At 55.9% G+C, this 26,869-nt stretch overlaps 2 protein-coding genes across 3 annotated transcripts in view; one reads left to right on the top strand and one right to left on the bottom strand.

Annotated features, from left to right (window-relative positions):
• Nucleotides 1-15,417: 15,417 nt before the first annotated feature.
• On the top strand, nt 15,418-20,000 carry GPR37L1 (G protein-coupled receptor 37 like 1). Its single transcript, XM_035009527.1, has 2 exons — nt 15,418-16,047; nt 19,197-20,000. The coding sequence occupies exons 1-2, from the start codon at nt 15,418-15,420 to the stop codon at nt 19,998-20,000; spliced, it is 1,434 nt and encodes a 477-aa protein (XP_034865418.1).
• Nucleotides 20,001-24,032: 4,032 nt separating this feature from the next.
• ARL8A (ADP ribosylation factor like GTPase 8A) overlaps nt 24,033-26,869 on the bottom strand; it is an 8,952-nt gene continuing 6,115 nt past the window's right edge. The window contains exons 4-8 of one of the 2 annotated variants that reach the window (XM_035010328.1): nt 26,157-26,250; nt 25,933-26,000; nt 25,625-25,718; nt 24,866-25,115; nt 24,033-24,821 (exon numbers count right to left, since the gene is read on the bottom strand). In XM_035010328.1, the coding sequence (XP_034866219.1) occupies nt 24,888-25,115; nt 25,625-25,718; nt 25,933-26,000; nt 26,157-26,250 (484 nt within the window). In that variant the 3' untranslated portion in view covers nt 24,033-24,821; nt 24,866-24,887. Of the gene's footprint in view, nt 24,822-24,865; nt 25,116-25,624; nt 25,719-25,932; nt 26,001-26,156; nt 26,251-26,869 lie in introns of those variants that run through there. The other variant, XM_035010329.1, reaches the window with a different exon arrangement.

The raw sequence follows: 26,869 nt of genomic DNA, 5'->3' as shown, positions 1-26,869 counted from the left end.
CCACTTACCAACTTCCGCAAGTCAGCATCTACATTTATAGAGCCCTATGGGACCCCACTCAGTCATGAATAGTAAGTCAAACAGAGCTGTCTTCCCTAAAGCATCTGATGATCCTTAGATGGGCTCGTTAATGCTGTAGGATACTTTTGAAAGACCAAACAGTCATCCTTTGCCTTATTCCCAGTTTGGGGGTAATTTTTCTTAAGAAGGCATATTAAAAGAAACATCTCTTTACTTACTGGATGGGATGCTGTCCAATTCATGAATGGCTTAATAAAGCCAATTACATCCTCAAAAGAAAATGAAGGCATACTAAAATCCTCCAGGTTCTAGAAATAGCCCCACTCTTCCATATCTCTTTCTCGGGGGGCGGCGGGTGTCTATCTCCTCTCATCTGGCTGACTCTATTCCTCTTTCAGGCCTGAGGTCAGATGTCCTGTCTCTTACATGTCCCCCCCACCCCACCCCCACCTCCAACAGTTTCTGGGTTTGGGCACTTCCTGGGCTCCACCACCACCCCCTGGCTTCCCTCCATCCCAACATCCCAGCCAGCTTGCTTGGGTCTCCTCCCCCACACCCCAAGCTTGCCGGGCTTTCACAGGGCTGGACTGTTTTTTTCATTTCTGTATCCCCAGGGCCTAGCTCAGTGCTTGGCACCCCATAAAGCTAAATAAATGTTTGCTGAATAAATTGAATGAGTTGCTGGCTAGATGCCTCCTCAAGATCTCTTCCAGACTCAATGAATCTTCATTTATGGACTGGTTGCCATGGTTACTCATTTATTCTCCCTACCCCCCACCCTCTCTCCCCTTTCCTCTCCCCTCCCTGCCCCGCCCAACCTTTCCCCTCTTCCCCGCCTGCACTGAAATACAAAGGAAACAGAAAAGGTCTCCCCACAGGAGCTGGAGGACGTGGAGAACCTGAGGCAACTCTCCCTGTCCCCTTAAGCCCTTCCCCTGAGAGGTAGAGGACCCACATTGGTGTGTATTTGGGAGGGGGAGTTTCAGGTCTCCACACCTTTCCCCTGGATCCTTTGGGGCTGGGAGCTCACTCACTCTAGGGGGTAGCTGGCCCCTCTGAGAACTCTTGCAGATTTAGAAACACAAAGAGCTTCATTGTATGGTAATTTCCTCTTTACATATTTATCCTGGGCCTACTGACTTCGTTTGAAACTTCACTGCCTTTTAGTCTTGGCTTCCTTAATTAAATAAGCCCCAGACGCCCCTAAGAGTCTGAGGAGAGGAACTTCCCTGGTGGGGAGGTATTTCACTTTGGTCTCTCTGCCCCACAGGTCTCTTTACTGTTCCCCAGTCCCCTATAACCCAGGCCCAGGCCAGGATAGAGCATTCCACCAATGTCCCACAGCACAGTTGGGAAAACGAACAAAGGGATGACAAAAAGGAAATGATGGAGAAGACTGACACGAAATCTTTGGTTGGCAAGACCACATCTCCTGTCTAGGGTTCTCAGGTCCAGGGTGACTGTAACATTTCAAACCTGGACCCTCTGGCACGTGAAGGAGGAAGCACAATGAATAACCCTATGGGCCAGCAGCATACACCGGGACTGTCCTGGGCTCTTTGAGATGGACAGTCCCACGGCCCACCCACCCCCTCCTCACAGACCTGGAGAAACAGGTCCCCGAGAGAGCCTATTTGGTCCACGTATTCGTGGTGCAAACGTTTACTCTTATCTCTATTGAGAATTCAAGATAGCAAGAGGTCTCTGGCCTAGGGAAGCTTACAGTTGAGACAACTCATCACAGAGTGGGTGGAATGCTTGGATAAACACTGTGACAAATGGCAAGAAAGGAAGAGCAGCTGCTGTGGGTGCCTGTGGGAGGGACCTGCCCGGAGTGGGCGTTGCTCTGTGTCAGCCTCTGGGTGGGGGGAGCGGTTGAAGGAGTAGAAATGAACTGGTAGCGAAGAGGCTGAGAGTGAACGGCAAAGAGTTCTAGTCAGAAAACAGCCTGCCGACAGGCACAGAGAGGAGAAGTTGCACGGATTTGTGCAGTAGCCAGAAAGCTCCGGCCCTTCTCTGAACGCCATCCTGTGAGCTCTGCTTCTGGAGAAGGAGCCCCACATTATCTCCATTAGCCACGGTGGTCGGAGGGGCACCTCCTCACTGACTTTCAGAAAAGTCTGTGGAATAAATGAAAGAAAAAGACTCTACACTCTTCTTCTGTGATGTAAACCCTGGGCATGTTAAGAGTCCTTTTCTCTACTATTTTTATCTTCCAGAAATCGAGCCCCTATTGCAATATGCCAGGACTTGCACCAGATTTTTACTCAGGTCACTCTTTTGAATCTCCACAACAATTATGCAGGAGGTAGATGTTCTTATCCCTGCTTCACAGATGAGGCTCAGTGAGGCCAGAAACCTGCCCAGGTCTCCGCTGACCTGATGAGTGACAAGCTGAGATTTGCTAGCATGACCTGCTCCTCCGATTTCTCTAAATTCCACCCTCCTAACCACAATACCACACATAGTCAGGGGAGGCCGGACTCTGTTATTCATAGCTTGGCCCCAGATGACTGACTCAGCCCTGCGTGCAGCACCCAGGGGGTCCTCGGTTTCAGGGTGCGCAGGAGGGGGGCAGCAGGAAGAACGCGGGCATTTCGGTCCCCCCCTGCAGTGGGTTTGCTGCCTCCCCAGACACGAAGCCAGACCTGGCTTCCCTCCGCAACCCCCTCACCAGGGTGGAACCTTTCTTCCTAGCAGAGCAGGTCCAGCCCCGTGACGTCATGCCTTTGGGCAGGGTTTCTGGGGATTGGTGACACCCAGCTGACAGTGGGGATGTGGCAGGGCCGCACGCACGTCTCCCCTGTCCCCAGGGCAGCTCTGGGACTTGCCTGCTTCTTTAGCAATGGTTACAATTACAAATCTCTCTCAGAACTCCTTCCCGGTAGGCTGCAGGGTCTGATTCTGGGCAGGGCAGGCCTGCTGGGAGTTCTGTTCCTGGCTCTGGATTCGAACCCACAGCTCTGAAGTCCCAAGACCAGTGATATGCCATGTGTGTCTAGATAAGTCACTTGTCCTCTCTGGGCCTTCTCTAAGGCGCAGCCCCCTAACGCAATAAATTGAAGAGGTTGGAAGAGAGATTTCTGAGGACACTTTCAGAAGTCCCAGAGGAGGGGCATGTGGAGCCTGGATCTGCCTGTGTTGTGGCTCCATCTGTCCTTCCCCCATCCTCCACTCCCTGGTGGCCTCAGAGTGAGAAGGTGACTCATCCGGCTCCCGGCACCCAGTTTCAGCCTTGCCCCGCCCCTGCCGCGGGCCTTGCATTTACTGTTTACTCCCAGGAGCAGGTGCACCTGGGTCATTTCACGGTGGGAGGGAGATGGGACCTGGGGACACCGGGGGCACTGTTTAACTCCATACCCCCGCAGGTGGCCCAAGGCCAGGATGGGGTCTTGGGGCTCCCAAACCAGTGGAGAGATTTGAGTGGCCTAGCAACCCCTTCCTGCCCCCCCCACTGGCTCTGCCACTCCCAGAGGCCCCAGGTTTCAGGCACCCCCCCCACCAGCTGCTGAGTCCTCAGCTATCTGCCTCTAATCTCTTCCCCAGGAGTCTTCCAGCCTCCCCTGGTCATCGGTGGTTTCAGTATTCGTCATTCACCAGCTACTCCTAGAGCAGCCCTGCCCCCACCCTTGACCCCAAGGCCCCCCCAGGGAGAGCTCAGCAGGGGCAGGGGGGGCTGGTGGAGCACCCTGAAGGAGGTGGGGCTACCAGAGCTGCTTCTCACATTGAGGAGGTGTGGAGGGGAGGCGGGCCCCACAGACCTTATGTCAAGAAGAGAGGACAAGGGGTTCCTGGGTGGCTCAGTGGGTTGAGCATCTGACTTCGGCTCGGGTCATGATCTCAGGGTCCCAACTCAAGCTCCATGCTCAGCGGGGAGTGAGCTTGTCCCTTTCCCTCTGCCCCTCCCCTAACTCATACTCTCTCTCAAGTAAATAAACTAAAAATCTTAAAAAAAAAAAAAAAAGAAGAGAGGACAAGGTGTGTAAAGAGAGCAGGGCTGGGAGATGGGCAACCCAAGTAAACGTGAGATGGAGGAGCAAGGTTAGGGGAGAAGAGAGCTCTGGGGGAAGACTAGAAGGTGTGGTCAAGGTGTGGACACTGGATTGTGAGTCTGGAAACCTGGCTTTGAGTCCTGGCTTGGCCACTACCTCCTTTCTGTAACCTGGGTCATATTCATTGCCCTCTAGGTGCCTCATAGCCCCATCTGTACAAGGCAGGGGCTCATTTGGGTGAGCCAAGGCTCCTTCTAACCCTGGCCCTCTGTTGGGCACCCAGGTGGGCTTCACGACCCGGTGGCAACTTAAGCTCCTGCATCTCTCTGTGGAGGAAAAGCGAGACCCTGTCAGCGGCCCTGGAACAAGCCAAGAGTTGGTCAGTCTTGTGTGAGGTCACCCAGGACAACCTAGGAGCTCTCCTCCAGGTACCTGGGGAGGCCTGCCCCTCCCCAGGCCCAGGCTCCAGACCACAGAGTGGACAACAAAGCCGGGCAGGTGGAAAATTCCCTCTGGCATTCTGCCCAGGCGCCCTGGACGGCAACTGTGCCAGTCTGGCTGGGCAGGAGCTGGGAGTCCAGGGCACTACCGAACAGTCTGGCAGCCACAGGGAGCTGGCCGGGGGCCTGCCAAGGCCTCTCCAGCTCAATCGTGCCCCACTGCCCAGACACAAAAATTGTATTCTGCTCAGGTAGGCAGAGAGAGGAGGAGTGATAGGGAAGCTCGTGGCTGTTTGTTGAAACCTGGGAGCTTCTCAGAAGTCGCAGTCCTCATTCAAGATGATTGTACCAGCCCCAGTGGGACACAAATGGAGCACTGAGGGTTGCAGCTGCTGCCATGGCCAGGCAGAAAGAGAGCTGCTGGGGTCAGATGTCCCTGTGTCCGCTCCTGCTCGCTGCTGGTCTCCATCTTGTGACCTGGGCGGCGTGTAACCCTGTCAAGGCCTTGCTCTGTCCCAACTCAAACATGGGGATGACCGTGTGGGCCCGGCCCTCACGGGCTAGGGGGGCATGAAGCCACACCCACAGAGGGCCTAGGAAAAGGGAGAAGCTCTGCGTGCACGCAGGACCTGACACTGGGAGACAGCACGCTTCCCACGGCCTGCATGTCCAGGGGTCCCTTGTGTCTGAAAAGCCAGGGCAGAGGACCCTTTCCCCCCACCTCTCTCCTCCTCTTTACCAGACCCTTAGAAGATTGCTGAGTTACCGTGGCAACATTTCCCTGCCCGGCTCCCTGGAGGCCTTTCCCAGAGTCTGGAATTACTTTCTAGAATGTTTACCCACAAACATTTTATGTTGTCAGTCAGTTCAGGTGAGTCTTTCAGAACTGAGGAAACCCCTTTGTGGCTTTGCCAGGTCACAGCCAGCCAGGGAACGGGCCCCTCGAATCACTCCCGAGTGGGTGCCGCTGGGCACTGAAGGCTTGAGGTGTTGGAGTGTGGCAATGTCAAGGTGAAACCATGGCCTGCTGGGAAAGCTACCCAAAGGCATGTCCCACTGACCCGCAGTCAGCAGCCTGAAAGCGTCATTGCCGATACAGGGAACATTGTCCGTCTGGGCTGACAGGAGAAGGCTCTAAAGATAAGGCAGGGCATGAACCCGACTCCATGACAGCCAATTAGCTCCACTCCAGGGACCCAGCTACAGTGACTCACGGACAGCCAATCAGAAGGCGCTGAGCCAGAGACCTTTTTCAGCCCGACACACCTGTAACCTGCTAGCCATCTGTTGGACCACACCCCTGCCCCAACCATTCCAGAAAGAAATGTAAATCTCTGTATATAGTTGCATTGGGAGAGCTCTGTAACTCTAACATGGAGGGAGATGCAAGCCGGTATGTATGGAGCACAAAGACATACACCAATGCCATCCGCCTGGGTTAGAATTGGCAAAAGACAAAAGGTCCAGGAGATTGCAACAAACTTGAATATGTCTCTCCAGGGTCCGGTGCCAGCTTTCTATGAACCATTCCTCATCCAAAAAACAAAAGCAAACAAACAAAAATATCAACGAGGTGTCATCCATTGAAGTTCCCCTGTGAATACTGGGCTTTGAAGGGGACCGAGACTTCTTTTTTTTTTTTTTTAAATTTTATTCTTATGTTAATCCCCATACATTACATCATTAGTTTTAGATGAAGTGTTCCATGATAGGGGACCGAGACTTCTTCTAGCAAAGCCCAAGTTTATGGGTGAGGGCTGGGTCCCAACTCGGGGAATTCTCTATCTAAAGGAAGGCACAGTGCTCCTTATTGTTGGCAAGGGCATCTTGCCAAAATTCTAGGAGCCAGGTCAGACTTTGGTCACATGGGCCCACCTGGGGGATGTCCTAAATGGGAACCCCCAAAGTGGCAGTGGTGGGTCAGACAGGCCCAGGGGAAGACATGGGAAAGGGGCAATGTATTGTCTTCCCAACCTTCTTACCTGGAGCCTGCCCAAGTGTTGAGAAGTCTGGGATATCTTGTCATTTCTTTTTATTTTTTTTTTAAAGATTTTATTTATTTATTTGACAGAGAGAGAGAGCACAAGCAGAGTGAGTGGCAGGCAGAGGCAGAGGGAGAAGCAGGCTCCCCGCAGAGCAGGGGGAGCCCGACGCGGGACTCGATCCCTGGACCCTGGGCTCATGACCTGAGCCGAAGGCAGTCGCTTAACCGACTGAGCCACCAGGCGCCCTATCTTGTCATTTCTGATGGACAAATGGCCAAAGAGTTGTTCTAAGTTCATAGGAGCTGGAGCTCAGGGCTGTGTGCTAGAGTGACCTCAACAGAGGGAGATGGGGACAGTTTGCCACAGGGTAACCCAGGAGGAGGGTTTGGAAGAAATCCACACATTTTCAAGTCCCCCAGAGGCCAGGTGCTTTTGCTGCAAGTGCTGAGCTCCTCGGCATGGACTTGACTGCGCAGCCCCGCTAAGAACAAAGACAATGAATATGTATGAAGTGCATACTTTCTGTCAGGAGCCATGCTAGGCGCTGGGGTGGCCGCAGTTAACCAGGCACCGGCTTCCCCGCAGTCTGTACTCACATAGGGTAGCTTCTGCAAAGGCCCTCCCATCTTGGCTCCCACGATCACAGGATCCGAAGTCAGGCAAAACCATGAGCGAGTCTGCAAGTAGACCCGCGGGACTTTTTGGGCTGGTTTAGACAGGAAAGAAAACGCCTGAATCCCAGGAGGATTCAGAAGGGGAAGATCTGACCTCTGCAGCCAAGGAGAGCCAGAGGTGGGAGGAGTTTTGCCTGGGGCCAGAAATCATTCTGTCCATCCATGGGTCAAGTCTCACCTGAGACCTTGGACAGCCAGCTTGGCCCTGCTGGTTCCGGGGAATGGGCTGGGCTGTGATTCCAGGGCGAGACAAGCCCAACCCGGGGTGGGGTCTCTGAGTCTGTCCTTAGCCTCTTTTGCATATGGGAGAATTTCCTCCGTGGGTTCTACAGGGGGGTGCAGCCAGGGACTTTTAGTCCCCCTCCCTTTGAAACATCCTCTCCTTCTCCACCCTAGTTTGGGGCAATGATTAAGGTGGGCATAGATGAAACTTTTCCTCCTAGGAAGAGAGAAGACCCTTGAGCTCATTCCAGGGTCCCTCAGATCCCCGGGATCTTGGCAGCGTGACACAAAGTCCCATCGGCAACCCGAGTCAGGGCTATGTGGCCAGGCTGGCTGGGCAGCAGGTCCAGAGAGGCCTCACGACATGGAGATTCCAGGGGGCTGCACATCGTGAGCACAAAGGTGCAGAGCCCTTTGAGGAGCGCTTTTAGTGGGACCAGAGGCATGAGGCAGGTGTCATGGACGGGGAAGGAATACACGGAGATAGGAAGGGAATTGACATTTATTAAAAACATGCTTTGTGTCAGGAATGTCACTTGAGTTATATAATTTAAGGTTCAGAACCAGCCTTTGAAGTTTGTATTACTATTCTCATTTACAGTCAGGAAAACAGAGGGTCAGGCAGGTTAAGCGACTTGCCCGAGGCTACAGTTAGGAACTATGGAAAGAGTGATTTGTGTGAATCTGATTTCATGCTGTGTCCAGGACAATCCACCGACTCCAGAGAAAGAGAGCAAGACGGTGCTGCTCTTGGGCTCAGAAGGACTCAAGAGTAGAGAAGTTCAGGGATGCCTGGCTGGCTCAGTCGGTAGAGCGTGTGAGTCTTGATCCTGGGGTGGTGAGTTTGAACCCCACGTTGGGCCTGGAGCCTACTTTAAAAAAAAAGAAAGAAAAGAAAAAGAAAGACAAAGTAGAAGTTCAGCTCTCTTTTCCCTCAACACCTACCCTACCTGTGCCCTGAATGCTGCCCAGGCAGATGCTGCCCAGGCAAGGGTTAACCCCTCCTCCTTGGCTCCACACTGCATTCTTTTGTGCTGAGCTCTGGCTGGCAGCTTATGTCAGGACATCAGGGCAAGAAAGCAGAAAGGACATGGCCAGGGCACCTGGCAATGAATAATCTGCTTGTCCTGGCCGGGCTGCCCCGAGGCTGTGTGGTGTGGGGTGGAGAGCGGGGATGGCCCCCAGCGCCAGCACCTGAGGGCAAGGGGCTGTGGTGGTGGTGGTGGGGGAGGTCAGGGAGGCAATGGGGGACTGAAAAGGGCAGGACCCTGGAACTACGCTGTGTCTAGAGCTTGCTTCATCTCCCAGGCAGTCACCACTTAAACAGAAACTTAAGCGGCTTTCCCCACGTCCCCCTGGCTGCAGCCAAACCCTGAATAGCCACAGCCTGGGCTTGGCTCTCCCCTCAGATTTATCCCAACCAGGTCCCAGCTCCAGAGAGCCCTCCAACCTGTTCCGGGGGACGAGAATCCAGTGGAGGTGTCTTAGGGAACAACCCAGTGAGTCAGGGACTTAGGTGTTCTCGTGCCTGGGATCACCCGGGGAGGACCAGACAGGAGAGGACAGAGAATGGTCTTCTGCGAGTTTCCCAAACGCCTTCAGCCTCACCCCACTGCTGCCTGGCTCTTCACCTGCCTGGTCTTGTGATTCCGGGGCCAAGCTCTCTCCTCTAGTGGGTGACACTCTGCTTCACCCAACAGGCTGGATCTGCCTGGAATCAAACCTCCCTCCCCACCTTCCTGCCAGGAAATTTTGCCCCACCTCCTTTCTGCCAAACCAGCTCCCTCACTTTCATCCAGACTCTGCTCCAGAAGAAATCCCCTGTGAGACTTCTCTCTAGGAAGCCTTCTTTGACTCATCAAAGGCCTGCTGATTGCCCTCAAGCACTCTTGTCCTGCTGGCCATCTTCACACACCTCCGCCTGTTGCTGGGGCCAGTCCTACCCCTTATGGAACTGATTTTAGGTCTGTTGACAATCTCACACTAGATGGTGTGTGCGTGTGTGCGTGTGCGCGAGCACGTTCTGTGTCCTCCAGGAGATCCAGAACTAACGGGCGGGTCTTCCTGGAATCACATATCTAATAAAAGAGCAACTTCCACATTCTTATAGCATCTAAAATGGGAATGGGCTGCCTTGAATGGTAGTGACCTCTCTGTCAGGAGAAGGTTTCAAAGAATGGCTTGTTGTTTATTAGTGACAAATGCTTTTGAGCATTAATTATGTGTCTGGAACAGAGTAGGCATTCAATAAACATTTGTGGGTTTTTTTAAAGATTTTATTTATTTATTTTACAGAGAGAGACACAGCGAGAGAGGGAACACAAGCAGGGGGAGTGGGAGAGGGAGAAGCAGGCTCCCCGTGGAGCACGGAGCCCGATGCGGAGCTCGATCCCAGGAAGCTGGGATCATGACCTGAGCCGAAGGCAGACCTTTAACAACTGAGCCACCCAGGCGCCCCTCCATAAACTTTTGTTAAACAACTCCAACATGACTCACTCCCTTCCTACAATACGTAAAAATTTGGGATTTTGTGCTGATGGGGCCAACCAGTTGGGTCCTGAAAGTTAGGCTGATCTTTAAAGCATCCTGATGGGGGAACCCTAACCCAGAGGGCAGTCTAGGTAAGCAAGAGAGGACCTCTGATCACCCCTGGAAGAGAGTAGTGCCTGTACTGAGCCCTGGTGCTGGGTGTCTTCTGGGAACCACAGTGGAGGTGCTTTGGGATCTGGAAAGTAGAATGACACCTTGTTGGCCACATTGTCGGATTCCTTGGAACTAGCTTTGTTTATATCAACATGGTAACCGAAGCTTTCCCCCGAGTCCGAACATTCCCGCCTTGCTTCAGCTGTGCTGCAGAGGGCTGAGGAAAGGTGAGATGTGTCTAGAACCTGGCATTCTGCGGGGGGGCAGTGGCCATGGCTCGGCAAGGTTATAGTGAGAGATGCCCCAAGGAAAGGAGCGTCTGGGGATGTTGGACGTCTTCCCACTGACCACCTTGGCAGTTGTAGGTCTTCCTTTTGTTGAAAAAGCCAGAGGTTTCCTCACTGCCCCGTCCCCAGTGAGGGGATTTGGGTATCACAGAGCAAGTGGGATTTGGGGAGTCGTTTTATGACTCTGCTTACCATTTATTTGTTCTCTCTCTCTCTTTTTTTTTTTCCTTAAACACATATATCAAGCATTCACTGAATGCCAAGGGCTGAGGAAGCCAACGGAAAGATACCAGAGCTCAGTGAGTCGGTGTTCTGGGAGCTCCCAGGGCTGCTGTTCCCTCTGCCCCAGGCGCAGCCCAGGGGCTCTGCAGAGACCCCCCACCACCACCACCACGGGAATTCCTTACACGCTGCTTCTCAAGTGCAGCACACATTGCCGTCCTCCGCAGGATCTGCTGAAACATGGATCGCTGGGCCCACCTCCAGAGTTTCTGATGGAGCAGGTCAGGGAGGGACCTGAGAATATGCATTTCAAATAAGTTTCCAGGTGTTGGTGAACCACTGACACACATTATTGTAGACGTCTTACCTTTTTCGAATGCCTTCACGATGCCCACATTTCATGGCAATAGCATCCTCTTGAGACCTCAGGCCCGAGATGATGCTCCTTACCTTTTACCAAGGAGAAAACGGGAGGACAGAGAGGTTCCAAGGCACCACGGCACCGTCCTCTTTTCCTCCATATCCTCACAGTTCATCGGCATGCTGTTTGGGGGTTAGTCTCTTCAGGGGCTGCCTCCTTTATTCGAATGTGAATCTCAGGAGGGCGGAGGTCATGGCTGTACTGTCCACCGTTTCCTGGGTATCTAAGACGATGTCTGGCACATAGTAGATGCTCAATAAGTATTTGTGAAATAAATGAATGTGTGATTACTGAGATTACAGGGCTGGCTAGTAGCAGAGTTGGGACCAGGTCTCAGATGCCTTGACTTTTAGAAGCATACTTTCCCATTTGGGGCCCTTTGCCTGTCCTCCAGAGCAGGACCCCAAAGTGCCCCTTGGGCCCGGGAGCCCAGAGTATGGAGAGCTGTCCCAGGGGGATCCAGTGGGGTCAGAGGTGTCTATTCCTCCCCTCGCCCCACCCTCGTCTGGTGCCGCCTGCAGTCCCTATTCAGGCCGAGAACCTGGCAGTGGGAGACCTGGCTCGGCATTTGTCTCCTGCGTCTCTGCACTTCAGTGTCCAGACCTGTGACGTGAAGGTAACAGCACCCTGCCTCAGAAGGTTGTTGCGGGAATTAAATGAGCTACCTGGCCACGAGCGCTTTGCTTACTGGGTGCCAGACGTTGTGCTGGTGATTTACATAACTGAACTCATTTCACCTCCACAGCAAGCCTGCTGTTATCCCCAAGTTACAGAGGAAGAAGCTGAGGCACGGAGAGGTTAAGTGCTTGGCCGAAGTCACACACACACGCACACACAGCTTACTCAGTGGCAGAGCCAGTGAGGACTTACATCCAGACAGGCTAGTTCCAGGGTGTGTGCTTAGCCAGAGCGCGCGTGCACGTGGAACCCGCTCGACGAAACGCTCGCTCCTGATTCCAGACTGGCACTGCCACTGCGGCCCAGAGGCCCTCCCCTCGTTCAGTGCCGGGGACAGTCCCAGTCTCTCTCCCACCCTGTCCCACCTCACTGCCTTTTCTGCCAGCACTGGGGAAATCCCCAGGGAGAAGAATGGGGAATTCCTGGGATCAGGGAGAGACATTCCTAAGGGCTCCGGAAGCCTCTGCCTTCGGCTTGGTGTGCTTAATGAATGAGGGAGGCGCGCGCAGCTGGCCCGGCAGAGGACTCCCCCCAGGCAGAAGCAGGGATAGGAGATGAGCACATCTGGGGGACTCGTGCTGGGTGCCCTCAGGAGGGGTGGGGTGAAACGGTGGAGAGGGGATAGGTGACACCTCCCTCCCCCCTGCTATCAGCCCCTGGGAACCCACCCTGTCCTGTCTCCAGACTGCCCCCTCAGACAGCTGCGGAGAATCAGAGGACAGGGCTTGGGCAGGGTGGGGTGGGTAGGATGGGAGGGAGACAAAGCCTTCCTTAACTTCCATCACTGAACATCTGGTTCCACCTAGTGGCCTCCGACGTTCCAACTGCCGGAGCCGAACCCGGGAAGCTCAGGACCAGCAGAGGGGGTGCTCTTTCAGCCAGTGGGTGTTTCCTGAGTCCCTACTCCGTGCCAAGCACACGCTGCAGTGCAGTGGGGCATATCCATAAGTATAAAGAAGAAGATGGCTAACATTTTCCCAGCTCACCCCATGCCAGCCCTGGGCTAAGGGCTACACCGTGTTGGCACATACCTGACACGGAGCACTGGGGATCAGAGCCTGGCCTTGACTTCTTTGGACTTCAGTTTCCACTTCTGAAAAGTAAGAAGGGTGGTGTAGATCATCCTTAGGGTCTCCTCCTGGATAAAAATCTGTAAGGCTACACAAAGGAGTGGTTAAGACTTTTAGCTTTAGAGTTGGACAAACCTGCATTTGGATCCCAGCTGGTGTTCATGAGCTGTGTGTCCCAGGGCAAGTTACTTTACTTCTCCGAGCCCGGGGTACTAATGTCAAGATTAAGTATGGTAATTATACCAAGTGTTTAGCTCAGGGCCTGGCACTTGGTGAGTGCTCAGTAAATAGTGGTGACGATGTGGATGGTGACCCTAGTTACCAAAATAGCCACACCACAAGGCAGAAGGTAGTTTCAACAACAGCCTAAGTGCCATGGGCGTTTGGAAGCAGCTGACTCACTCGGAAGCAGGGCCAGGGGTCAGTTCTCCAGTGGGATTGAGAAAGCACAATTCCGAGGGTGGACCACAGGATGCTGGGGATGAGGGCTGGGTGCCCAGTGCATCTCCCACAGCTCCTCCTCCACCCTTCCCAAGCATGTGAGCCTGAGTCCTGGCCACTCCGCTCTGCTGGGGGGGCGGGGGGCCGGCCAGGGGGGTGCTGGCAACAAAGGGGACAGCTGAGTCCTTGGCTGACCTAACTTCTGGGTGAACCTCTGCCTCTTTGTTGTGACACTCTGAACCCCAGACATGGTCAGTCCTTCAGCCACCTGTGCCCCGTGTCCCCGTGAAAAGGATGAACAGTAAGAAGCCGGAAAGACAAATGTTTAAAAGGCCATAGATGCTTCCCTGACCTTGTCTGAGGGTATGTCAGTGTTTTTCTCTTCTTCTCTTGCTCCTCTTCCTTTTTTTCTTGGGATTCCTATTTTTATGCAGCAGGTTTGGGGCCCCTCTGGGTGTGGAGGATTTCCTGGTCAGGAAGTCTTCCAGGAAAGTCACTTCCAAGTTGCTCTGCTCCTGGGAGGCCCTGGTTGATGTTTGCTGAGTGCGTGAGTGACTTGCAGCTCGGGCCCCAGAGGTCCGGCTGCTCTTCTCTTGCTCTGGGCCATGAGGCGCGGGACACAGCGGCCGGCCCTCTCCTTGTTTTTAGTCCATTTTCTTCCACTTCCTGGGGCTGCCTGTGGGTGAGGGGCTCCTCGGGCCTCACCCCGAACCCTCCCCTCTGTGTGCTTGCACCCTCTCTGGCCCCCTGACCCACCCGCGCCTCCACCCTCTTCTCTCTCCTTTCTCGGGAGCTGCAGATCATTTCTTCCCAGATCTTGACCCGAATGACTGTGGCCCATTCAGTTCCACGAGTGCAAAGCTGAGGCTTTCTCCCACCCTCACTCCACATTCTTCCCCGCACAGAGGAGTGTCTCACTGTCCACTCCATGCCCAGGGATCAGCCAGAGCCCTCCAAGGCTGGCGGTTTTCCTGCGCTCTGCTCTTTGCCACTCTCCAGACTGCTGCCTCCCAAAGGGTGCCCCTGCCTCTTGTCCTCCTGCATCCTCCTGCTCCCGGCTGCCTGCTGAGACCCCAGCTGGCCATCAGGGAACCCTCGAAATAACCTGCTCAAGTCACTGTTCCTCTGCTCAGCAGCTTGTAACACTCTCCACTGCCTTTGGGATAAATGGAAACCCCTCGGCCTGGCAGACACAGTCCTTCCTGGTCCCTCCTCTGCTGACCTCTCCAGGCTCCCTGCCCCAAGCTCCCAGGCTCTCTCCCGCAGTCCCCTGCATCCCAGCCTCCTTGACATTCCTGCTGGCTCTCCGGGGCATTGCTCCGGTCACATCTCTGAGCCATAGCCCTGCTGTATCTTCTGCCCAGAGCGCTGACTTCCCTATCATCTGTCTGGCAGACACAGTCATGTCTCAGGAACCATTCAAATGCCCGCTCATCTGGGAGGCCTTCCAGATCCCTCCAGGCCCCTGTGGGTTCCCTCAGCGACTTGTCCTTTGCCATTCACAAGATCTATCACACTGAATTATAATTACTTATTGACATGTTCCTTTTCCCCTCCGGAAGGAATGTTGCTTGGTGGCAGAGGTCTTTCACCCTTTTGTTTTCTGACTGTCTGGAGCATAGCAGGTGCTCAGTAAATATTGGTTATTGCAAATGTCCATCCATCACGTGTCTGGATCAGAATGTGGTTTTCAAGTTTTGATTTTGCTGCTTTCTGCGGGGAGTTCATGTGCTGACGAGGCAGGCAGATGGACTGGTGCCTGTTGAGTTACAAGCTCTGGAGTCGGATCCGGGTCCTGGGCTTGGCTTTACCATGTATTAGCTGTGTGCTAAGTGACTGACCTCTGCAAGCCTGAAAAATGGTAATGGTAGCCTTTGCCCAGTCGAGCGGTTGTGAGGGTTAGTGGGGAAGTCAGCCAGGTGCTAGTGAATGTTTGAGAAAGGACAGCGAGTGTTATCGTCCGGCTCGGCCTCTGCACACCGTGGGACCCTAGGCCAGCCACATTCCCTCTCTGGTGTCCGTGGTGGGAGCAGCCGACCTCCGAGGGCCCTGCAGGTCTGACCTGCTGCCGCCCTGTGGGGCCGAGGAGGATGTCCTGCAGGGCGAGATGTGTGAGGGCAGCAAAGAGTGCTCTATGTCCAGCAGAGGGCCCTGCCCAGCCCCTGGCCAGCCGGTGGGAGGGAGCAGCTCGAGTCTACTGGAGCAGGCTGGTGATGCCAGATGCCTGACTGGAGGCGGACCAAGCGGCCCGCTGCCTCTCTCCGGTCAGCCCAGCGCTTGGGTCCCTCGCCCTCACCTGCTCTTCGGGGAGGCGTCCGGCCATGCGGCGGCTGTGGCCACTGGCCGTCTCTCTTGCCGTGCTATTGGCTGCGGGGCTGAGCAGAGTCTCTGGGGGTGCCGCCCTGCCCGCGGGCCGGCACAGGGCCGAGGCCCAGGAGCAGCAGAGCCGGTCCAAGAGAGGCACCGAGGACGAGGAGGCCAAGGGGGTGCAGCAGTATGTGCCCGAGGAGTGGGCCGAGTACCCCCGGCCCATCCACCCTGCTGGCCTGCAGCCCTCCAAGCCCTTGGTGGCCACCAGCCCCAACCCAGACAAGGATGGGGGCACGGCAGGCCGCGGCCAGGAGCCTCGGGGCAACCTGACAGGGACGCCGGGCCAGAGGCTGCAGATTCAGAACCCCCTGTACCCGGTGACTGACAGCTCCTACAGAGCTTATTGCATCATGGTCCTGGCCCTGGTGGTGTTTGCCGTGGGCATCGTGGGAAACCTGTCGGTCATGTGCATCGTGTGGCACAGCTACTACCTGAAGAGTGCCTGGAACTCCATCCTGGCCAGCTTGGCCCTCTGGGATTTTCTGGTCCTCTTTTTCTGCCTCCCGGTGGTCATCTTCAATGAGCTCACCAAGCAGAGGTTGCTGGGCGATGCCTCTTGCCGGGCTGTGCCCTTCATGGAGGTGAGTGTGCATCCTGTCGGAGCTCGGCTCTGGGCTGTCCGAAGCAGGCTCTGTGGGTGCGCAGGACCCCAGAGGCCTGGAGCTCTGTCTCGCTTCTCATCCCGTTTGGGCAAGGAGACAGGTGCTGCATTGATTCCTGGTGGCTCTCAGGTAAACGCAGCCAGCTAAGGGGAGCAGGGAAGTGGGCAGGAGCTCTGGGGGCCAGCCCCAGCCCGGTCTCTTGCTTCGGGAGCAGCCTCAAGGCAAATCTCTCCCCCTTTCTCTTTGCTCTGAACTGTCCCCTCCCCCCTTAACCCCCCTCCATTTGTCCACGCAGGAAATCGCTCTGTCCACAGTATGTCTCCTTTTCTCCCTCTTTGCCACTGCCCTGCCCTTCTTTACTTCTGAATATCCTGCTTCTCCAAGCAGCGTGTGAAGGGAGATCCCAGTTTCCTGCAGCGCCCCCCAAAATCAAGTCAGTGTCCACTCCCCATGAATGCAAACACCAGAAAGAAAGTCCCTTCCTTACTGTGATGGTTGTTGCTCTCTGAAAGGGTGCCAGAGCCCGGGGGGGAGGGGCTCAGTATCAGCTCTGTCTCTGACACACTGGGTATCACTGGGCAGGTGACGCCTCCTGTCCAGTTTGCTTAGCTCCCAACCATGGGGTAGACCAGATGGCCCCTCTGGCAGGTTTCTTCTACAATTCCAAAGTAAACCATCATCCTCACCTCTGGGGACTTCCACCTTAAGACAGGTGCATGGGTGATGATGGAGGTGTAGATCATATACAGACACCTTAATCAAAACATTACAAAAATATACCAATCTTTGTGCATTTAGGCAAGATCCAGCAAGGCCAGCCACCGTGTCTGTACAGGAGCACAAAATAAGCAAGCAGCCTTTTAAATTTTGGCTACATTGCGGGGAGTGGGTACTCACGAGGACGGGAGTGACTGGCCTCCCCGTGAAGGCTGCTACTCTTCCAGATGCATGGAGGATGCTGTGGGCCATGGGTGATGTGCCCGGGGTGGAGAAGGAATCAGGATCGGGCATGTGGGCCCTATTCCCAACTCTGTCCCCAGTTCCCCGTATATTAGTGATGATTTCATATTTGGACAGCCTGAGGCTCAGCAGTTGGTGCAGCCCCTCGCGTCCTTCCCAACCCGGGGAGACCACTTAACCGGGGCCCAAAGGTACTCAAACCTCAAAGAAGATCCTGCAACTGGGGCTAGCCTTGGCATCTTACTTACCTGTAGGGTGCAGAGCCCAGGCGCCCCGTGAGAGGCCGGACACAAGGACTAGGTGAGGAACCGGGCTTTACCCCTCACTAGCTGAGTGACCTAGGTAAGTGACCTAACCTGTCTATACCTCAGTTTTGCCCTCTGTAAGTTAGGGATAATAATAATAAAAACCATCTGAATGAATTCTTGAAAGATTAAATGGGTAATATCTACAAAGTCCTTAGCATTAAAATAATTCAGTAAGGGCGCGCCTGGGTGGCTCGGTCGTTAAACGACTGCCTTCAGCTCATTATCCCAGGGTCCTGGGATCGAGCCCCACATTGGGCTCCCTGCTCGGCGGGAAGCCTGCTTCTCCCTCTCCCACTCCCCCACTTGTGTTCCCTCTCTCACGGTCTCTCTCTTTGTCAAATAAATAAAGTCTTTAAAAAATAAAATAAATAAAATAAAATAATTCAGTAAGTATTGGGTTTTGCCAGGAAAGGGAGAGGAGGAAGACAGACATACGGGAACTCTTGTCTGCATGGAAGCCTGGCCGTGCCTGACTATGGGTCTCAACATACCTAATACCCAGGCTGTGGCCTCCACCCTCCTAGGTTACTGGCTCCACACCTCCTAGAGGATGGAGATGGTCACGAGCTTGTAGAGCCCCCCCTTCAGGCTAGGTGATGGAGTACGAGTTAAAATACCCTGCTCTGGGGGTGCCTGGGTGGCTCAGTCGGTTAAGTGGCTGCCTTCAGCTCAGGTCATGATCCCAGAGTCCTGGAATCGAGCCCCGCGTCGGGCTCCCTGCTCAGTGGAGAGCCTGCTTCTCCCTCTCCCTCTGCCTGCCGCTCTGCCTACTTGTGCTATCTCTCTGTCAAATAAATAAATTAAAAAAAAAAAAATCTTAAAAAAAAAAAATACCCTGCTCTGGAACACTTTTATAGGGAGGATCCCAGGACGGACCCCAGGAGGGAGCAGGAGAAGACAATTTGGAATTTGATTTTTTTGGTTTTGTCCAAGCCCCAAAGGCTGCTCATCCGCAGGGCTCCCCTGCCAAGGGAGGGGCGCGGGTTCTCACAAAGATCACTTGCGGGCAACGCTAATGAGCCAGGGATTGTGTTCCCCCAGCCAGAAGAAGGAAGAATTTGGACAGAAGGGGGGATCTGAGCACAATCCCTGAGTGTGGTCGAGCATCATCCGACAGCTTGGGAGGATTCTTTTCTTCCTCTTTTCTCTCTGGCACTTTCTTCCCCTGCTGCTCTGGCTTCTTTCTCTTGGCTCCCGGGGCGAGTTTCCTCAGTGCTCAATGAATAGCATCCGGGAGGGTGGGCCCAGGCTGTTTTGGAGGGGGGCTGCTTCCCCACACAGCCAGGCCCTGGGCTTTTCTGGATAGGATGGGGAGAGTGAGTGTGTATGTGAGTGTGTGTATGTGTGTGTATCTCAGCCACATTTCAAAAACCTTTCACCTGATGCACATAATGGGATGTGGGAGTGGAAGGACCTGCAAAGACCCAGAACTTCTATGTCTTTGTCTTAATGCCTCATTCGAGATGATTTTTCAAAGTCTCAGAGAGCATAAGGGTCTGTGGGACCCAGGCCATTCATTCCCTCGCCCAGGAAGCAAAGAAGCAAGGTGGAAAGAGTGGGACCAGTCTGCACGTGGACCTCAACTCTGCCATTGACCGAGTCACTCGTCCTGCCTGAGCTAGTTTCGTCCCGTGTGGATTGTCAGCTGCAAGGATTTGGTGACAGGGTGTGAAGTGCCTGATGCCTGACGTGTGAGAAACGCTCACTAAATGTCATTCCTATCATTTCTGCACTTGCCACTCAGCTCCCCGTCTAGGCTGGAGACCAGGCACCCTGCCCCCTCCCCCCAGCCCCCACCCCCCGCCCCCAGGCCCTCTGGCTTTGACCACATGCTCCTCTCCTCCACACCTTTGCCCACAGGTCTCCTCACTGGGAGTCACCACCTTCAGCCTCTGCGCCCTGGGCATCGACCGCTTCCACGTGGCCACCAGCACCCTGCCCAAGGTGAGGCCCATCGAGCGGTGCCAATCCATCCTGGCCAAGCTGGCCATCATCTGGGTGGGCTCCGTGATCCTGGCCGTGCCTGAGCTCCTACTGTGGCAGCTGTCGCAGGAACCTGCCCCCACCACGGGCACCCTGGACTCATGCATCATGAAACCGTCAGCCAGCCTGCCCGAGTCGCTCTACTCGCTGGTGATGACCTACCAGAACGCCCGCATGTGGTGGTACTTCGGCTGCTACTTCTGCCTGCCCATCCTCTTCACCGTCACCTGCCAGCTGGTGACGTGGCGGGTGCGGGGCCCTCTGGGGAGGAAGCCCGAGTGCCGGGCCGACAAGCATGAGCAGTGTGAGAGCCAGCTCAACAGCACCGTGGTGGGCCTGACGGTGGTCTACGCCCTCTGCGCCCTCCCCGAGAACGTCTGCAACGTCGTGGTGGCCTACCTCTCCACGGAGCTGACTCGCCAGACCCTAGACCTCCTGGGCCTCATCAACCAGTTCTCGGCCTTCTCCAAGGGGGCCATCACACCCGTGCTCCTCCTGTGCACCTGCAGGCCGCTGGGCCAGGCCTTCCTGGGCTGTTGCTGTTGCTGCTGGGGGGGCGGTGGCGGCGCCTCGGCCGCCCGCGCCTCGGACGCCAAGCTCAAGGCCGCCGCGCCCTCCTCCATCTACTTCCACAAGCCCAGGGAGTCGCCCCCGCTCCTGCCCCTGGGCACGCCTTGCTGAGGCCAGGCTCCAGCCTGGGAGAGGCACGGGGGCAGGGGCACGGAGGGGCGGGGAGGGCGCCCCCCCCCCAAGCCTGGGTCTGGTGTTTCTGCCCCCATAGGTCTCGCTTCTCTGCCGTCTTGCTCTCTAGTGATGGACTTGGTTCCTCCTGCCGGGGTTTGGGTTCAGGCACAGCAAAGCCCCCTCCCTCAGCAGGACCTTCCCTGTCACTCTGTGGGGCCTCCTAGCCCTGGGCTCTCAACTGGTGGGTGGTGATGCTTCCGGGTCCTTAGAACTGCCTAGAAACTCTCAGTCCCCGTCCCTCTGCCCCCCCCACCCCCCACCTCCAGCCGGGAGCCAGAACTTCACCTGTCTCTGTCTTGGAATCTGCTATACTTTAGTTGGGCCCTCTCTAAGTATCATCTTCCTGACACTCATCCATCCTAGAATAGGGGGTCCTTTGGGGGTCAGCCCTACCTGGCTCTTCTCTGGACCAGATCTTCCCCAGCCTTGGACACCTCCTCCTCCTCCTGGCAACTCCCCTCCTCCCAGAGGATTTCTCTCTCCTTCCTCTTCCTTCTTTGACATATCCTGGGTTGCCCTGTCCCCACCTCCCTTGGTGGGTCCCCCTCTGTAGCAGGCCCTTCTTCAAAAGCAATAAACTAGGTAGAACTATCCCTGTGCCCACTGGAGTTTCTTGTGCTACACCCTGACAGTGCCCTTCTCCAGGACAGGTGGGACCCTAGGGGGATTCCTCCCGGCCCCCTCTGGCCCTTTCTGGCCTGTGGCTGATATCCTGCCCAGCCCAACAGCCCTATGGCTTTTGAGGGGCAGAGTGGAGGGAGGGCTTGGGAAGTAGAGACTAAGTCTGCATCCTGACGTGAGCCTGAGCATCCTTGGGAAGTCAAAAGGCTTCTGGAGCCCCCACCTCTGCTCCTCGCTCTCCACAAAGCCCCCATTTTAGAGAAAACAGCAGCCTTCCCTCTGTGAGCCCTGGGGGTTCCAGCCCCTCTGACTCTGAGAGAGCTGCTCTTGTTCAGTTTCTTAGAACAGACTGTTTTGCCTGTAGACGGCCCAGCTGCCTGTTCCCCGTCTGCCCCCATCCTGCCCCCACCACACCCCCTTCCTGGCAGCCAGAGCTCCATCCTGTGCCCGCAGGGACCCTTCAGCTCCTCCTGCTGGTCCTGCCCCAGGTGTCCCACTTCCACCGGGTCCCCCTCTGGGGCCCTTGCAAAGGCCCCCTTAACCTCGTTTGGGCCCAGAGAAGCTGGCCCGAGGTCAACCAGAAGGGACACCTTGGCCTAGGCCACAAATCACTCCCTGCCTCCTAAGCCCAGCTTCCTTCAGAACCACCCTTCCCCATCCAAAGTGCAGCTCTGGGTCCCACCAGCAACTTCTGGCTGCCAGGTCTACCTAGAACCTCTACAGGGGGCCTTGGAAGGGCCCCAGGGACCCGGGATAAAGAGGGACAGTGGTTGCTGAGTGCACTGGGCCCCATTCTCCTCTGTCTACCCCACCCACACCCATTGGACTCAGCCCGGCCGGGACCCAAGCCTCCTTCCCCCCCCCCGCCTTGGGGATCTTAATGGCCTTGTTCTCTCTTCCTGGCACCCACCCCCAGGATGGGTGACGCCAAGAGAGAGGGAGGCCGTTGCTAAGTGATGAGGCCGCCATGTGCTGAGGAATGACACCCACCCATCTCTCAGCAGACCTGTTGCCACAGCGACTGGAGCCTTCGGCTTTGTCTGTAGAAACTTAAGATGGGTGGGTGGGGGGCAGGTTGGAGAGGGGGCCAAAGGCAGGCTTGCGGCACTGAGGTCGCCAGGGCCATTTCTCCCACACCCCCCAACTTCCTCTCTACCCCCACTCCCACCCCCAGTCCTAGACTCACCAGGAGCTTCCCATGGGATGTAGGGAGGGGGCCCGGGGTGAACTGAGGTAAAGTCTGGCACCAGGAGAGGGCTGAGGATGGAAGACTGAGGAAAGGGGAGGGGGGGAGCCTCAGCATCCTGTTTGGGAGGCCTTTTCCAGAGGGCACCCCCCCACACACACACATCCCTGTCTCTCCCTCCTGCTGGTTGGCCAGCTCAGAGCTGAAGGGAGGTGGGGGGATGGTGTCTCCGGGGCCCAGCCACCACCTCGGCCTCCCACGCCTGCCAACGTGAGTGGCTTGCAAGATTAGTCAGCAGGCCATCAGGGCCTTGGGAAAGAGCCACTGTCCCTCCAGCCTGGGCCAGCTGGCGGAACAATGTGGCATTTGTTGCTTAGGGGTCCCAGGCTTGGGATGGGGGAGCAGGTTGGCACAGTGGTGGGCGGTGGATTTGAGCTGGGATGCTCAGAGGCAGCGCAGACATTCTCCCTCTCCATCAGGGCGAACTTTAGACCAGCCCTCAGACCCCTGATCCGGGGTGGGGTGGGGGGGGGGGAGGGCAACCCACTGAGCCTCCCCCCTCCGCTGGGAGAGCACCAGCGCTTCGCGGTGAGAATCGCCTCCCTCCAATCAGACTGGATGGTTACTGAGCCTCTCAGTTTCTTCATCCATAAAATGGGAATAACCCCTCTCTCAGAGGACTACAGTTGTGAAATGGGACAAGATGCATAAAGCATCTGGCATGACGCCTGGCACCTTTTCTTCCTTTCCTCCTTTTGGGAAATGAATTCTCTAGTACTACAGAGTAGGCTTGGCCAGGGTACTCTCAAAACTCATCCAGGCTTTGGCACTTCAAAGGGCCCCAAGCATGAGGATTTACAGATAGACGCCCAAGTCTGTTCCCTGCCCAAGTTTCACAAGTTCTTCAGGCCCTATTAGGCACCTGCTGTGTGCAGACAGGGCGGTAGGAGGATGCCTACTTGCTCATCACCAGCTCATCCTGACTAATCTCAGATGTTGCCCCTCATCGGGGGATTCAGGACGGGGAAAGGCAGGTCAACCCTGACACCTGCCCCCATCCTGCTCCCCGTATGAGTGACAGGCCTCTTCCGGCCTCCCAGGCCAGGGGCAGCCTCTGCAGCAGGGGGAGCACAGGGGCAGGCTGGCCCCAGCTTCGACCTCCTTAACCAGGGGGCACATTTCCTATTCCTTAGGGCTGGAAGACACCCTAAAATCATTTTGCTCCCTTTGCCAAATTCCATCCACGTTCTTTCCTCAGACTCCCCCGAGGCAAGTGATTTCTGACGAGAAAAGTGCCTCCAGGAGGAAGCCCTGGGCCCCAAGAAAGGGCTGGTGTTCAGAGCCAACAGGCTCAGAACTCTGAGCCCTGGGCTCCCTGCTCCCAGATCTTAGCAAACCCTGTGGCTCCTTCTTCCTACAGAGGCGGGACGAGAGGGCATGGAGCAGCTGTAGGGGCCTGCTCCCTTTTCCGGCGGGGAGGGAGGCTGGGGGGGGGGGCAAGCAGGGGGGAGGCGGGGCTTGCTGCAAAACTGGGTCAAGATGGCCCCGGATTTGGGTAAGCAGGGCCCACAAGGCTCTACGGCAGCAGCTGTGGGTGAGGAGGAGGGGGGACCAGCTCTGAGGTTGGGGTCAAGCGGGGGAGAGGACTGAGATTGGGCAGAGGGATAATGGGGCACCCTCTCCCAGAAAACCAGGAGCACTGACACTAGGAGGGGAGCAGGGAAGGAGGGATGCCATCGGGCCCTAAAGGCCCTAGAGGACAAGTAACTGGCTCATCATGGGTGGGGACAGAGTTCCGGCTTCGGCCCAGCTCTGGCTGCCAGGTGGGGTTCTGAATGGACTCTTGGGAACCAGAGGCTCAGGCCTGCACACATCGGGATGCAGGCCCACACTCCCGCCATGCGGACCCCCAGCCCACAGACTTGCTGGGCTCCCCTTGGCAGCTGCAAGCTCAGAGCCGGGACCGCATGCAAGTCTGACGAGGGAGGGAGGAGGAGGCCGGGCAAGGCCCGGGCACACATGCGGGAGGCTGCTTTGTGAGGTGCCATTGTGTGCCCAGCATGAGCGCGTGCCTTGCTCTCTGTGGCTGTTTGTGCCCAGTGTGCGGGCCCGCCAGTCCTCCCGCGGTGTCTACAGACAAATAACCAGCCCCGGACGCCCCCCCAACACAAAACTGGTCATTTATTCTTGTTGTTAGGAGGCAAAAAAATGTACAGTTACAAGAATCATTTTCCAAACAGAGGTTAAATATGAGCTAAAAGTGTAAAAAAGGAAGAGGAACGTCACTTTACAAATCATTAAATTAAACAAATAAACAAACAGAAAACAAAACCCAAAGAACCAACCCCCCATGCTGAGTTCTCTCCTTGTGCAACTCTGCAAAATGAGAACAGAAAATGAGGTGGCCCATGGAGTTGGGGGCCCTAGGAAGGGGCAGGAGGGGCTGCCGGGGCCGCGTGGAGGCTGGCCTCCTGCCCCTTTGGCCCGGTTGTCTCTGGCACTCGGGTGTGCCCGGTGGCCCTGCTGAGACTGGGGGCAGAGAGGGGCACCTCTGGACGCTCCTGTCAGCCTGTGACATTCAAGCACTGCAGGGACAAGCCAGACTGAGAAGTGGAAACAAACGGGACATGGGGACGGCCACCAGTGCCCAGGCTGGTACCTGCCCTAGGGGCGCTCACTTTCCTAATCTCAACCTGCCCAGAGCCAGCCCTGCCTCTCTTGCCTTCCTTCCACACCGCCCCCCTCCCAGATCCTGATGGGCCCCTGCAGCATCAAATGGTTGATTTTAGTCTTTGCTTAAATTAAAAAATTAAAATATATATACATATATATACTGTACACACAGGACAATAACAGAAGAGTGTTGAAAAGGGCAGCGTAGGGGTGGGACACGGGAGAGTGGAGGGCAGGGGCTGTGGGGCCTGGGCTGTTAAGGGGACGGAAGCGGGGGGGGGGGGGGGGGGGGGGGGGAGGGGGGGGGGCCAGAGGTTAGGGGACCAGAATGGGAGCAGTTTATTTTACAATAAAATCAGGAGTTCAAACCTCAGCAGAACAGGACTCTGGGATCCCCAGAGGGCCCCTCCCCACGCTGAGTGAGGAGGGGCAGGCTTAGGGGGGACGGCGGGGTGGGCGGGGAGCTCGGCTTCGGGTTTGGATGACAGCAGGTCCCTGGTCCGAGGGGGAAGGACCGCGGTCTCAGCTTCTCCGTGACTTTGAGTGTTGAATAAGCCACTGTAGGGTGATGTCTGGGTGGAGGACAACGGAGAAGTTTAGAGGCCTTCCCGTGCTGGGCGGACTGGGGAGGTGGGGAGCAAACACCCAGGGGCGTGGCATAAGCCCAGGGCTTCCGAAACTGCAACTTGGGATCAGCTCTAAGGGCACCAGAAGCCCAGAGCCATCAAGCTCCAAACAGCCCCGGATGCGTGGCGGGGGGGGGGGGGGGATGTCACAGCGGGGACTGCCTGATCCAACCCTGTGATGTTACAGTGCGGGACGTGAAGCCCACGCAAGGGAGTGATTGGCCTAAGATCACACAACCAGTCAAGGGCAGAGCTGGGGTAATGCTCAGAATCTGAGCTCCCTGGACACCGGTCCCACCCCAGGAGAAGATTCGAGCTTTGGGCTTCAGGGAAAGTTGTGGAGGGAAAAGCTTTGAGAGCCACTGAATGGGAATCCCCAGGAGTGCCTCTCTGCTCCTCCCCTCGCCCTGTGGCTGTTCCCAGAACGTCAGCAACTCCCCCATACCCACGCGCACCAATGTTGTCCTTTTCTTTGCAGGAGATGGAGTAGCAGCAGATCTCTCGGTCCTGGATGGCAGAAAGATTCCTGGGGGGGAGCCAGAGGAGAACCTGCTGAGGCTAGGACTGCCCAAGGGGCCTGGGGCTGGGGGCAACAGAGCCCTTTTCCTGCTGAAGGAGCTACACCGGGAGGGCGAGGCTCCGGGCGAGGCGGGCTCTGCTGCCACCGTGTGGCGGATACTGAGAGCAGCAGCAAGCCGTCTCTCCGTTGCCTGGGAAATTTGGGGAGCAGGGAGGAAGGACAGAGAAGAATAACCAAACTCACATTTTCTCAATCAGCTCCTTCTCATCCAATGCTCCCGGAAGGTCTCGCTTGTTACCCAGGACTAAGACCTACAGAGAAGGGAGGACAGGGACTAGGTCCAGGGCCGCTGCGCCAGGATAGCCATTTCCCCTCCCCCCACCCCGACCGCCTTCACCTGCCTCCCGCCCTGCCCCCAGTGACTTCCCAGCGGGCTCCCTCCCCTCCCACTCCATTAGGCTGCTGACCGGGATGCCCTGCAGCTGGGGTTTGTCCAGTAGGTTGTGCAACTCATTCTTGGAGGCCTCAATCTTCTCCTGGTCAGCAGCGTCCACCATGTACCTGGGGGACAGCAGGTGGGGACAAGCATGATGACACTACAGGCCGAGAGGTAGGAACAGAAGCTGCGCTCGCAGGAGGAAACATCTTGCTGGGGCTTGGGCATCTCTGGATCTATGGGCTAGGGGCCTCCCCCACGGCCTGTCATCATCCTGTCATCCCAAAGTCCCCTCTGGACAAGCTGTCACGTAGGGGTGAAGCCTGGCCCTTTAAGATTAGGTGTAAATCCCTTCCAAAATGACCCTCTTCGGTCTCCACGGGAAGACTAGCCCTGGTTGAGTGAACAAAGCAAAGGCAGCCCCAGATTTTCTTACAGCAAGATACTTCTAAAAAATGAGGTCAAACACAACAAAAACAAAACAATCTTTTGTTGGGCATATATATGTAGGATAAAATTATTTTTAAAAAGCAAGGGAACAAATCATTTAAATTATACAAATTTCAAGAGAGTGGTGATTCTAGGGTGGGGGAGGCAGGGAGACACAGGTACTTTCGGCTGGTTGATGCTCTGGCTCTCAGGTTGGCCGGGAGGTGCTCAGAGCGTTTTGCAGGCAAGAAACACGCAGCACGTGAAGCAAAGGCAGGCTTCGTATGGACCGGAAAGTGTACCCTGAACCAAGGA

The sequence above is a fragment of the Mirounga leonina genome, unplaced genomic scaffold, assembly GCF_011800145.1.
Source record: "Mirounga leonina isolate KUSES-001 unplaced genomic scaffold, KU_Mleo_1.0 Mir_154, whole genome shotgun sequence".
In the NCBI taxonomy this organism is placed as follows: domain Eukaryota; kingdom Metazoa; phylum Chordata; class Mammalia; order Carnivora; family Phocidae; genus Mirounga; species Mirounga leonina.
Note: the sequence above shows the minus strand (reverse complement) of the source record. Positions and strands in the feature narration are given on the sequence as shown.